Source organism: Rhinolophus sinicus, linkage group LG04 (genome assembly GCF_036562045.2).
Source record: "Rhinolophus sinicus isolate RSC01 linkage group LG04, ASM3656204v1, whole genome shotgun sequence".
NCBI classification, from domain to species: Eukaryota; Metazoa; Chordata; class Mammalia; order Chiroptera; family Rhinolophidae; genus Rhinolophus; species Rhinolophus sinicus.
In genome coordinates this window covers 179,858,769-179,871,316 of record NC_133754.1, presented here as the reverse complement: position 1 = coordinate 179,871,316, position 12,548 = coordinate 179,858,769, and the positions used below count along the sequence as shown (strand labels likewise).

Below are 12,548 nucleotides of genomic sequence, written 5' to 3'. Positions count from 1 at the left end.
GGATGATTCACGTCCAGGAAGGTGCAAGATTTCATCACACTACTCAGAACGACGCGCAATTTAAAACTTATGAATTGTTTATTTCTGGAATTTTCCATTTACTGTTTTTGGACCGCAGTTGACCATGGGTAACTGAAACCGTGGAAAGCAAAACTACAGTTAAGGGGACTACTATATTGTTAAAATTATCAGAGGCCAGAGGAAGCTACACTGAGCCTCATGGAGGAATTCATGTCAATTAAGTAATTATGTGAAAAATGTTAAAATTCCCTTAATTTTGTGGTCTTGCTAGTGAACTCGTTGAAAAGTAAAAAGGTTTAGGAAAGCTTCTTGGAGGAGCCTCATGGTTGTAGAATGGCATTATGCGACCCTGTGGCATTGCCATTTCACTACCAGGATAAAAAGGGAGCAATGAGAAAACTCAGAGAGAATGTTTGAGCAAAACCTTGAAGGAAAAGAAGTTCAAGCTCCTCACAAACAAAGAGCTTGTAAAAGAAAGACTCCTCCTTCCCTCCCTCTTTCCTTCTCTCTCTCTCTCTCTCTCTCTCCCCCCCCTTTCTCCCTCCCCACCTCCCTCTGTGTGTGTGTGTGTGTGTGTGTGTGTGTGTGTGTGTGAACTATTTGGGAGTAAGTTACATCATTCCCCTTTGCTTCTAACATAACCACAATACTCTAATCAAAATCTGGATATTTAACATGACTTAATACCACTATCTAATCAGCAGACCTTATTCAAATGTTACCAGTTTTTATCCCAGTATGCTTTATAGCAATTTATTCTAATCTAGGAGCCAATCCAGGATCACACATTACATTAGTTTTTATTTTTCTTTAATCTTATTTAATCTAAAGTGTTTTCTCAGACCATTTCGTCTTTAATAAAACATTGTCAGTTTTAAAGAAAACAAGTTATTTATTTTGTAGAATATCCCTCAGCTTGGGTTTGTCAGTTTCCTCATGATTAGATTCAGATTATGCATTTCTGGCAAGAATGCTATAAAAGTGATGTGTCCTCTCGATGCATCATATCAAGAGCACGTGGTGTAGAGTTGTCCCATTATTCGTCATGTTAACTTGAATTCCTTGGTTAAGGTGGTGTCATTTGGGTACGACGGTATTGCTGGATTTTTCCACTATAAAGTTTCATGCAGAGGCAAAACTGTAAAACAGCATGGCATGTTCAAGAACTGACAAATAGTTCTCTGTATGTACAGTATAACCTTTGTCGTCAGAGATGAGGATAGGGACCCCAGAGGAACCAGATCACTGGTCTTAAATGCACAGCAAGGGAGCTTGGACTGAGCCCTGAGACCAAAGGGAGCCACCCATGGGTTTGGGAAAGGGCTTTGGTGTAGTAGTTTTGTGTCTCACTCACCCCTCTGGTTTCTGGGTTTGGTTGGCTGCCCAGGCTTCCATGGGGAATGGTAGGTACATGAGTTCCAGAGCAGAAAAAATGTGTGCTTTTCTGAGCAGATAGAAAGAACTCTTAGGCTTGGACAATAGGTGCAGCAGAGCCATTCCTGTGATCTTGCTCCCAGAGCCTTTTGTTTTTGTTTTTTTCTTTTTAATCAATTCATTACCAGAAAGACTCTCATCCCTGCTGAAAAACTTGCTGTTCCTCAGTGTAGCATCAAGGGACAAGCGCATCTTTAGAATCAGAAGACCCGAATTGAAACCCCAGCTCTGTCGGCTCTCTGAGTAACCTTGAACGAATCCCTTCATGTCTCTGAGCTTCAGTTTCTTCGTCTCTGAACTGCATAGGACAATAATATTGTGCCCCTTCCAAGGTTGTCATGAGGATCAAATGCACGAACACATATGTGAGCACGTTACAAGCTGTACACTGTGATCCGCATTTTTGTTGTAGCAGAGGCACTGTGACACGTTGTATTGTTTCCCATACTTCAGGCAGTCTCATGCCATCTTGACAGATTTTACCATCTCTGACTAAACCAGAATTATTGTTTACTTTATGTTCTTCTCGAAATCAGTTTTTAAAAATCCAGTTAATTTTCAAAGGGAATTTTTTATCACCTCAGTGAATGGGAAATCAATATTTTTTAATGCATGTTAAGATAAGTGTAGTATTAAGGGTTTATCTGTGCACCACCTAAAATTGTCTCTCCAGTGGGATGCACACACGATGGGAAATACTAGTAATAGAAGGAAGGCTGGTCTTCGTCTGATAGTCTGGGTTCCAACCCTGATCCTGCTGTTTAGTTTCTGTCACCTTAAGCAAAATACTTCCCTTCTCTGAACCTTAGATTCATCTATTCAATGGGAGTGATGCTAATACTTTTTTCATGGGTTTATTTTACCCAAGATAGTACCTTAACACATGGTGAACGTCCGTCATATACGAGGGTTAAAGGACAGCATGAGTTTTTAAATATCAAAACAACAAATTGGCAAGATGTAAACCTTTAAGGTTTGTGGCCCTTTAAACAAAAAGGAAAGAATGTGGAATGTGGTCTCCCACCTCCAAGACCCTGAGAGTGAGATAGCAAGTGAAATATATTCAGTGTCGTATCTGCAAGTGATCTTTGTTCCACACCTGTGAGCTGAAGCAAAGACATGTGGGACGTCAGTGTTGGAAATAGAAGGGCCTGAAGACTGTCGTTGACCCTGGAACAACAGAGGGAATTTTAAGGCTATTTTAGAACTTGAAATTGGGTTGAAAGAGAGCTCCCAGAGAACAACCAGGCCTGCTTCTACCGTGTTTCCCCAAAAATAAGACCTAACCGGAAAATAAGCCCAAGCATGATTTTTCAGGATGACATCCCCTGAACATAAGCACTAATGCAGCTTTTGGAGGAAAACTTAATGTAAGACCCAGTCTTATTTTCGGGGAAACACGGTAGCCCTAACATAGGCTGTGCATGTTTTTTTGTTTTGTTTTATTTTTTTATTGGAGAATGTTGGGGAACAGTGTGTTTCTTCAGGGCCCATCAGCTCCAAGTCGTTGTCCTTCAATCTAGTTGTGGAGGGCGCAGCTCCAAGTCCAGTCGCCATTTTCAATCTTAGTTGCAGGGGGCGCAACCCACCATCCCATGCGGGAATTGAACCGGCAACCTTGTTGAGAGCTCACGCTCTAACCAACTGGCCGCCCCTCCGGAAGCTCAGCAGCAGCTCGTTGTCTTCAATCTAGTTGTGGAGGGTGCAGCTCACTAGTCCATGTGGGAATCAAACCAGCAGCCGTGTTGTTCAGAGTTTGCACTCTAACCAACTGAGCCATCCAGCCGCCCTATGTGCATGTTTCTCACTCCAAATTCACAGCAGCCTTATAAAGCAGACCATGTTGCCTCCATTCCACAGATGAAGATACTAAGGCTGTAGCAAAGATGACAGTGGAAACTTGTTTTCATACCCCTGTGTTCAGAGAAAAGAGACTGGGGAGAAGGAAGGATTAGTTACTGAGTACCCACGTTGTAAGTTACAAGCCAGGCTCTATGCTTGGTGCTTTAGCCATATTACTTTATATATAATCCTTACAATGCAATGCCCCCATAAGACAGGTTCCAGTAGCCCCTCTTTATTCTTCAGTAAATTTTATTTATTCTGAAGTTTTAGTCATTCAAAGATGTGAAGAAACTTGTCTGTAATTACACAGACCAAGCAGAAAGAAGATTTAGACCCAAGCTTGTCTAATTTTGAAGTGTATAATCTTCGAAGGATACCAGGAATGACGTCTGCTTTAAGGAAAATGATTTTCCTGTCAGCCTCTCAGTTACCACAGGAACTGAGTTTGGAGCCCTCACCTTCTGAGGCAACCAACCCTACCCCAAGGACTTTCTAATTCTTCATGTTAATTTTTTTTGAAGTAGGTCTGTTATAGCAAAGCTTGCTCTCACATGATGCCATCAGCTTATCCACTGTTTAGCCTCTTACCCCCCATAGTGGCCTCACTGATTTTTCACAACTGCTCACCTGACTTCATCTCTCTTCTGCGTTCCACCTTCTTATCCTCAGGCTCCTCTGCTCAAGTCCATGTGCTTGGCCGGGCATTCAAGGCTCTTTCTGTGAGCTGACCCCAGTTGGCTTCTCCAGCCTCATCTCTTGCTATTTCCCCACCCACTCCACACACACACGCACACACTCAACGTTTCAGCCAGATTGAACCACTCCATGCTTGCTTTCAGCTTTCAGCTTTTCTGTGTACTGTTCGCTCAGCCTGGAGCACGCGTTTCCTGCCTGCATAAATCCTGTTCATTCATTAAGAGTCAATTCAGAAGTTGTCTTCTCCAAAAAGCTTTGCCAGACATCAGAGCTTTTCTGTAACTGCAAATCAGGGGTTCCTTCTCTGTACCCCCATATTAAGTGGCTCCATAAACAATGAAGGTAATAATATTAGTAGTTGTTATTTTTGATGAGGCTGGTACTATTTTTAGAGGATGCTTTTTATACTTAGAAAATGCTAAATACTTCCTTTAGTTGAATCACCTGAGTGGAAAATCAGCTGCACAGGAACTCATTAGGCCGACTGCCTTTGCAGGGAGGAACCAATAAAGTCAAAATTCTGATTAAACAAACAAACAAACAAAACAAACCTATTCTCATCCTATAAATTGGACTCAAACTTAGACTGGAAATAAAAAGTATATAAGAAGGAAAATGTTCTTTCCATCCCTCTCCCTGAATTTACCAAAGCCGTCAGACACTTCATGCTGGTGGGGTGTTTGTGACTGTGGGACTATTAATAATGCTCTCAGCTTTGTGAGCATATTGAATGTATACAGTGTGTGTAGTGTGTACCCAGTGCCTTGGGGGCCCAGCAGTATCTGATGTTTGCGAGGTAGCCTGGAACGATGGAAGGAGTAGGTGCTTTGAATCCACACAGACATGTGTTTTTGTCTTGGCCTCACTGATAACCCCCTGTGCTTTTGGCCAAATAAGTTCTTCTTTTGTGCCTAGACTTGTGTGGGCGTGCTGCTGACTGTCTTGCCTTGTGTTTCCTTCCAGCAATCAGAGAAGACGGCATGCCGGGAGGCCGGAACAAGAGCATTGGGCCAGTCCAGGTGAGTTCTAGTCCTCACGTTGGGATCCATCCTGGAAGCCCAGGGTTCCAGCTGCTCCTGTAGCTCTTCACCTTGATCCTCTCATCTGCTGCTGGGCAGGGTGTGGGGGAGGGTATCTTTGCTTCCCTCCCTGTAAGACTGCCTTCTGGGGCCTGGGTATGAACGTGTTTTTGAAATCTTAATACATAAGGTAATGATTGGTTGAAGCTCTTCCTGTGATCAGTCCCTCGACCCTTCCTAGAGATTACACAAGAAGTGAACCCAATTCTGCTTCTAAACCATTCAGAGGATTCTTTATGTCAATTATTTAAGGTTGTAGATAAACAGAGTCTGGCAGAAATCAGCAAGAGAGCTTTGCTATTCAGTGTCTCTAAAAATACATCAGCAGAAAGGATCGCCTTATTCGTAGAGCAGGGATGATAATATCCATTCTGTCCCACAAACACGACTGCTCTGTGCCAGCGCCCCTGTACCATGAACTCGGTCGAGTGCAAGACAGATACGGAAACAGACGTCAGAGTACAGTGAGCGATAACAGGATGCCCAGAAGGGAGGGGTTTCTCTTCTGTTTGGACTGGAGCCAAGGTTGGGGACTGAAGACACTCAGGGAAGGCTTTCTATTGAAGGTAAAGTTTGAACAGAGTCTTGAAGGAAGAACAGGAATTACAACTATATTGGGAATGAGGTGTGGAGCCAAACACCTTTTTTCCTGCTAGACAGGACAGAGTGTTAAAAGACCAGAAGATGAATCTCTAAGGAAGGATAAGGGGTTCCTTCAGTCACTAGGCACATGCGGTGGCGGGGCAGCAAGAACTTTATGAGGATAGTGAATTGGATCTGGTGATGACCCATCAGTTGAATCCCTCAGCACACTAGTGGATGGGGGCCGTGCCTCAGGAACTATTGGTGTGCAGGCAACCACTAAAAGCTTTTAAGTAGAGAGAGGGACATGGTCAGATTTGCATTTTAGAGCAATCATTCTAGCAGTGGAAATGGTTTGTGAGGAGCTGGGTAACGAACCGTAAAACTAGGGGCAGAGAAAAAGTTATAAAAGGGTTTTACAGAAGTCCAGGCAAGAGACATAAATAGTGGTTTTAATAGGGGGATGAGAGTACAGATTGAGGGGAAGGAATAGATTCAAGAGATCTTTAATAGGTAAAATTGATAGGATTTATCCAATTGAATGTGAGGGAATGAGAAAGAGGAATTCAGAGTTGTTTTGAGATATACCCTGCTGCTGGATGGGGGGTTCCTACCACATGAGCTTGGTACATACATGCTCTCAGTTGAGGTGTGGACGTGTGCTATGTTCATTCTCGTCTTTTAAATCAAACATTTTTAGTCATGTTATTCAAGTCATATATATCTTGCAAATTTAGTTTGTTCTACACTCATAGCTGCTCTTTGGTGGTTAAAAAAACAACATAAAATGAAATCTACATCCTTAACAATTGTTAAGTGTATAGAACGATATTAACTATATGCACATTTTTGTGCAGCAGATCTCTAGAACTTTTTCGTCTCGTGACTGAAATTTTATACCCAATGAACAACGACTCCCCATTTCCCCTCCCCCGGCCCTGGCAGCAACCATTCTACCTCCCCATTCTAAGAGTTTGACTACTTTGATACCTCACATACGTGGAATCACACAGTTTTGTCCTTCCATGACTGCCTTATTTCACTTGGCATAATGTCTTCAAGGTTCATCCAGTTGTAGCATATGACAATTCCTTCTTTGTTTAAGGCCAAGTAATACATAATATATATATAAAACATTTTCTTTATCCATTCATCCATCAATGGACACTTAGGTTGTTTCTACCTCTTGACTACTGTGAATAATGCGGCAATGAATGTGGAAGTGGAAGTATCTCTGAGATCCTGATTTCAGTTCTTGTGGGTAGATACCCAGAAGTGGGGTTACTGGGTCATATGGTAGTTCTGTCTTTAATTTTTTTGAGAAACCTCCATACTGTTTTCCATAGTGGCTTCACCATTTAATATTCCTACCCAGCAGCGCACAAGGGTTCCAATTTTCCACATCCTTTCCAGCACTTATTTACTGTTGGGTTCCCCCCTTCCGCCCCCATAATGGCCATCCTAATGTGCGGTGATACTGTGGTTTTGATTTGCATTTCCCTGATGATTAGTGATGGTGAGCCTCTTTTCACATACCTGTTGCCTATTCATGTCTTTGGAGAAATGGCTATTCAAGTCTTTTGCCCATTTTTTAATCATGTTATTTGTTTTTTTGCTATTGGGTTGCAGAAATTCCCTATATATCTTGGATACTGTGTTTCCCCAAAAATAAGACCTAGCTGGACAATCAGTTCGAATGTATCTTTTGGAGCAAAAATTCATATAAGACCTGGTCTTATTTTACTATAATATAAGACTGGGTCTTGCATTAGTTTTTGCTCCAAAAGACCCTTTAGAGCTGATTGTCCAGCTAGGTCTTATTTTCGGGGAAACACAGTATTAACCCTTTATCAGATATATGGTTTGCAGATATTTTCTCTCATTCTGTGAGTTACCTATTCACTTCGTTGATTGTTTGCTTTGCAGAAGTTTTTTAGTTTGATATAACCCCATTTGTCTATTTTTGCTTTTGTTGCCTGTGTTTTTCGTGTCAAATTTAAGAAATTATTGCCAAGGCCAATGTCAAGAAGCTTATTTTCTCTCTCTTTTTTTTAGGAGTTTTATATTTTCAAAAGGTTTTAAGTCTTTAATCCACTTTGAGTTGATTTTTGTGTATGGTGTGAGATAGAGTCTAATTTCATTCTTTTGCATATCAATATCCAGTTGTCCCAACACAGCTTGTTTGAAGAGATATCCTTTCCCCATTGTGTAGTCTTGGTATCTTTGCCAAAGATCTTTTCATCATATATGCATGTGTTTATTTTGGGGCTATACTCTGTTCCATTGGTCTGTATCCATAAGCCAGTACCATACTGTTTTGATTACTGTATGGCTTTGTAATGCTTTGAAATCAAGAGCTGTAAGATCTCTGGTTTTGCTGTTCTTTCTCAGGATTGTTTTGGCTGTTTGGGATTCCTGTGGTTCTGTATGAATTTTAAGATTTTTTATTTCTGCAAAAAATGCCATTAGAATTTTGATAGGGATAGCATTGCATTGACTCTGTAGATAACTTAGGGTAATATTAACAATATTATCATTTTAACAATATTATCATTTAATGGACATTTTAACAATGTTATCAACTCCTTCAATCTATGAACGTGGGATGTCTTCCCATTTATTTATATCCTTAATTTCTTTCAGCAGTATGCATGTCTTTCACCTGTTTAGTTAAGTTTATTCCTAAGTATTTTATTCTTTTGGATACTATTGTAAATGAGATTGTTTTCTTAATTTCCTTTTCAGATAATTCATAGAAATGTCACTGGTCTTTGTATGTTGATTTCATATCCTGCAACTTTAAGATCATGTCATCTGTGAACAGATAATTTTACTTCTTCCTTTCTGATACAGATGCTTTTTATTTCTTTTTATTTTTGCTTCCTTCCTCCGGCTAGGACTTCCAGTACTATGTTGAATAGAAGTGTTAAGAGGGGGCATCCTTGCCTTGATCCTGATCTTAGGAAAAGCTTTCAGTTTTTCACCATTGAGTGTTGGGCTTTTCATATATGATCTTCATTTGTATTCATTCTTTTTATATTTAGGTGCAGTAGAAAGTTTACCCATTGGGAAGAATTCTTAAGCATTTCCTCAGAAAAACCTTCCTCAGTATTACCCGATGTTTTTCTGAGGATGCTGTGTGGCTCTCCGAACCATGCCAGGGGATCTTCAGTTACTTACGTCTCCAGACGCTGTGCATCATTGAGGGAGCTGATATGCAGAGAAACCTATTTCATCCGTTGTTGCATTTGACTTTTTGATCCTGGGCATATAATTTTCCCTTTAGTCTTTTACAATTTCTAGGGTGTGTTAGGACGAGAGAGCTGTGATTTCCAATTTGTTAACTGTTTAATTATAATTAAAAATAAGGGATAGACTTTCCATTTATTGAGCACCTGTTGTGCCACCTGCACTTTATGACTTTATTTTAGATTAATCTCCCAAGTCTGTCTGACTCAAAGCTGCATATTTCTGTGCTCCAGCACCCTGTGAGGGACCCTGAGCTATGAGGGAGGTGGTATTGTCTCCATTCTACAGACAAGGGCGCTAAGACCCAGAGAACTGGAGTGACTTCCCCAACAGTACTTACTGTTGTAAGTACCTACTGTTGTAGGCACCCAGCTAGGAAATTGCAGACGAGATTTGAACCCAGATTCACAGGCCCCCTGTTCAATGCATCAGTGATTACCCAGTGTCCCATCGGACCCACAGGGAGAGACAGGTGCAGTCTCACTTTGCCTCCCAGCTGGAGGAAGCTGACGTTACCAGGACTTGCCCTTTTCACCCAGCTCCAGTTATTTCCATGCCCACCAAGCTCTGGTCTTGCTCTCATCGCCATCACTGAGGCTGCTTCAGTCAGGGCCTCAGTAGATGTCTTGTAGTTTGATGCCACCGTTTGTCTTTGCATGTCTTATAAAATACAATCAGTAATTTCAGTGTTCTAAGGACCCGTAAGAGAAAAGTGCGGCGGGGGGCAGGGGTTTATTTGTTTTTTGCTACATTTGACTGAATAAAGACAACCCCTCCAATACACAGTCCAAGCTATTTAAGACCAATCACTCAGCTTGCACACCAGTTGATCATTTCTTGTTTTTCCTCCCAAGTCCTGAGGGCTGGTTGGCTTCCAGTTCGAAATGCCTCCTGTATTAACGTTGGGAGCAGCTCAAGGTTTCCTCACAAGCTCCCCGAGCAAGAATTTTGCAGGTCTGAGTTAGTCCGACTTGGGAGAAAATATTCTCCCATAGGAATAAGAAATAAAAATTCATTTGTCCCTTCCTCCTTAGCACTCGCTCTCATTCTGTGTGCTGAGTTTAGCTGGTTAGGCCTCAGCTCTGAGTTAGACACTTTATAGAAGTGTTTATTTACTTCCTATATGGTATACTAGCTAGAGCACTGGACTGAATACTTGGATACTTTGGCCTGTTTCTCAAACTCCTGCCCAGACATGGGCACGCAGTGTGATCTTGGGCAAGTCAGTTTATTTGTCTTAGCTACAATTTTTTATTTATTCAGTAGGCTTAAGAATGTCTTTCTTACTGAGAAAATCCATGTGAAATTTTGTGGTTAGTACTTAATAAGTGAACATTTGATTTATCCAACATGCATTTATTAAGTACTTTTTTTTAGGTCCTATCATAGTCTTATGTTTTGTAGAGGATATTTTATGATTCATTACCAGAAGTGCTATAAAAATAACAACGATGATGAAGATATCGTCAGTCTTCATTAGTTGCTATGTGCTAGGCCCTTTTATAAACATGTGATAATGTATTAACTAATTTAACCATCACAACAGTCCTATGAGATGTATACTATTATTCTCTCTACCATACAGATGAAGGAATTTAGGTTCAGATAGTTAAATGATTTACTTACCCAAGATTGTTCAATTAGAAAATGGCAGAACCTGGATTAGAACAAAGGTGGGCTAACTCTAGAATTCATACTCTTAACTACTATGCTGCTCTTCCTCTCTCAGAATACACAGCATTATGAGTGGATAGAAGAAGGGCTTAAAATTCTGTCTAGGTAGTGAATAGAAGGATCCACGAAGAAGGTGACATCTGGATTGGGTTGTGAAGGGCAAGGAGTTTGTTACTGGAAGTGGTTGCAGGGTAGGAAAGAACACTCCAGGATAAAGAGGAGTGCTGGAGAATTAGAGGCTTTGTGACTTGATGGGGGTAAATGGGCAAAGTAAGCCACTGTGATAAGAGGCGAGGAACCCAGCTGTCCTAGATTAGTGAGAGACCTAAAGTATGGGTGTGGAGGGGAGGGTGTCTGGCTTCTCTCTAGAGTTCTGGAACCCCCAGGAGGTTTAAGTAAGTTCTCAGCCCTAAGGAAGGAACAGAGTATCCTGAACACGCCGTCTAACATGTACCAATTCCTTGTCAAAGATTTCGGAGGAAGAGATCGAAAGGATCATGTCTGGGCAGGAATTTGAGGAAGAAGCCAATCACTGGAGCAACCATGGTGACAGCGACCACAGTTCCCCTGGGAACAGGGCTTCCGAGTGCAACCAGCCCTCACCAGGCTCCACACTATCCTCCAGGTGAGCTTCAAGGCAAGCCCAGTGTCACGTAGGGACCACCCAGGCAGGGTGTGGACCCACAGAACCCTCTGGGCCGGGTATTCCTGCCAGTCGGTCTCAGCCAGTAGTCCTGCTCCCTCGGCGTTTGGGGTCGGGCCCAGGACGAGGCCAAGCAGCATGCGACAACCCAGTTTCTGCTAAAGACCTTGAAAGTGTCTCAGCAGTCTCGTCCGCAGGCTGACAGAGTGCTATAGCTGCGCTCCGTGCCCGTATGTTCTTCACCTAGCAGCAGCAGAACTTTCAAATGGAGCTCTTTTCTCCGATTTACTTTATCACTGAAATAGTGACAGTATTAAATTAAGTTATAATTTCTCTGCCTCAGCAAGAGTGCAGATTCTCACTTTATAAATTTTAAGAAACAGTGAAGATTTTTAACCTAGTCAAATTTGCTGCTATCATGGAATACCACTTAGGAAACTCTTGGTTCCAGAATGGTATCTCAGGTTAGTTGTTAGGTGTGAAATGTAGCTGTCAGCTACCAAGGGAGGCTTTCTTTCCCCAGGAATTTTTCTTACAGGAAAGGGATTGACAAACTGTCTATGAAAGACAGGTAATAAATACTTCAGGCTTTGCAGACCTACGGTCTAGCTCTCAACTACCAGCAGATTGCAAAAGCAGCCAGAGACAATACGTAAAGGAATGAGTATGGCTGTGTCCCAGTAAAACTTCATTTACCACAACAAGCCCTGGGCCGTAGTTGATGACCCATTACAGGAGATGCATCTAGTTATTTCCATGCCCACCAAGCTCTGGTCTTGCTCTCATCGCTACAGGAGTTTTTAAAACTTAATTGACAGAGTGGCTGGATTTCTCCCAAAAAAGGGAAGGAAGATAAGAATCTGCCTTTCTCTTCATATTTCATTATAACCTTTATTCATTCAGCTGTTCTGTAGTTTGTTTCATTTGAATATTTAGGGAGTTGTGGCCATGTGTCAGGTTCCTTGCTAGGTGCTGGATTTGTTTTGTACAAGGCACCTAGCCTGTCTGTGCCTTACTTTTCCTAGCAGTAAAAAACAAAACACTTCCCGCCTTCCCACACCCACACCCCCATCCCCCCAAAAAACAGCTCACCTTTATCATCATGGTCTATAAGTATCCCTTAAAAACTCTCCAAATTTGGCACCGTGTGAATTCCTGTAGCCATCGTTCATGGTCTGTTCTCCCAGGTCCTGGGTGTCCAAGGGGAGCCACACAGCCACTCGCACAGAATCCCTGTCTGAGAGGGGAGAGATGCATGTAACCATTAATTGTGTCCCTGGCTTGATGAAGACGAACTGCAGGGCTGAAGAATCCCTCCGAGTGGG

The 12,548-nt window shown here is 41.9% G+C and overlaps 1 protein-coding gene across 6 annotated transcripts in view; it reads left to right on the top strand.

The window, feature by feature from the left end:
- The window catches only part of NR6A1 (nuclear receptor subfamily 6 group A member 1), a 202,460-nt gene that overhangs the window by 172,537 nt on the left and 17,375 nt on the right, over window positions 1-12,548 (top strand). For all 6 annotated transcript variants that reach the window (XM_074331000.1, XM_074330999.1, XM_074330998.1 and 3 more), the window contains 2 exons: window positions 4,960-5,015; window positions 11,051-11,205. In XM_074331000.1, coding sequence (XP_074187101.1) covers window positions 4,960-5,015; window positions 11,051-11,205 — 211 coding nt within the window. The remainder of the gene's footprint in view (window positions 1-4,959; window positions 5,016-11,050; window positions 11,206-12,548) is intronic.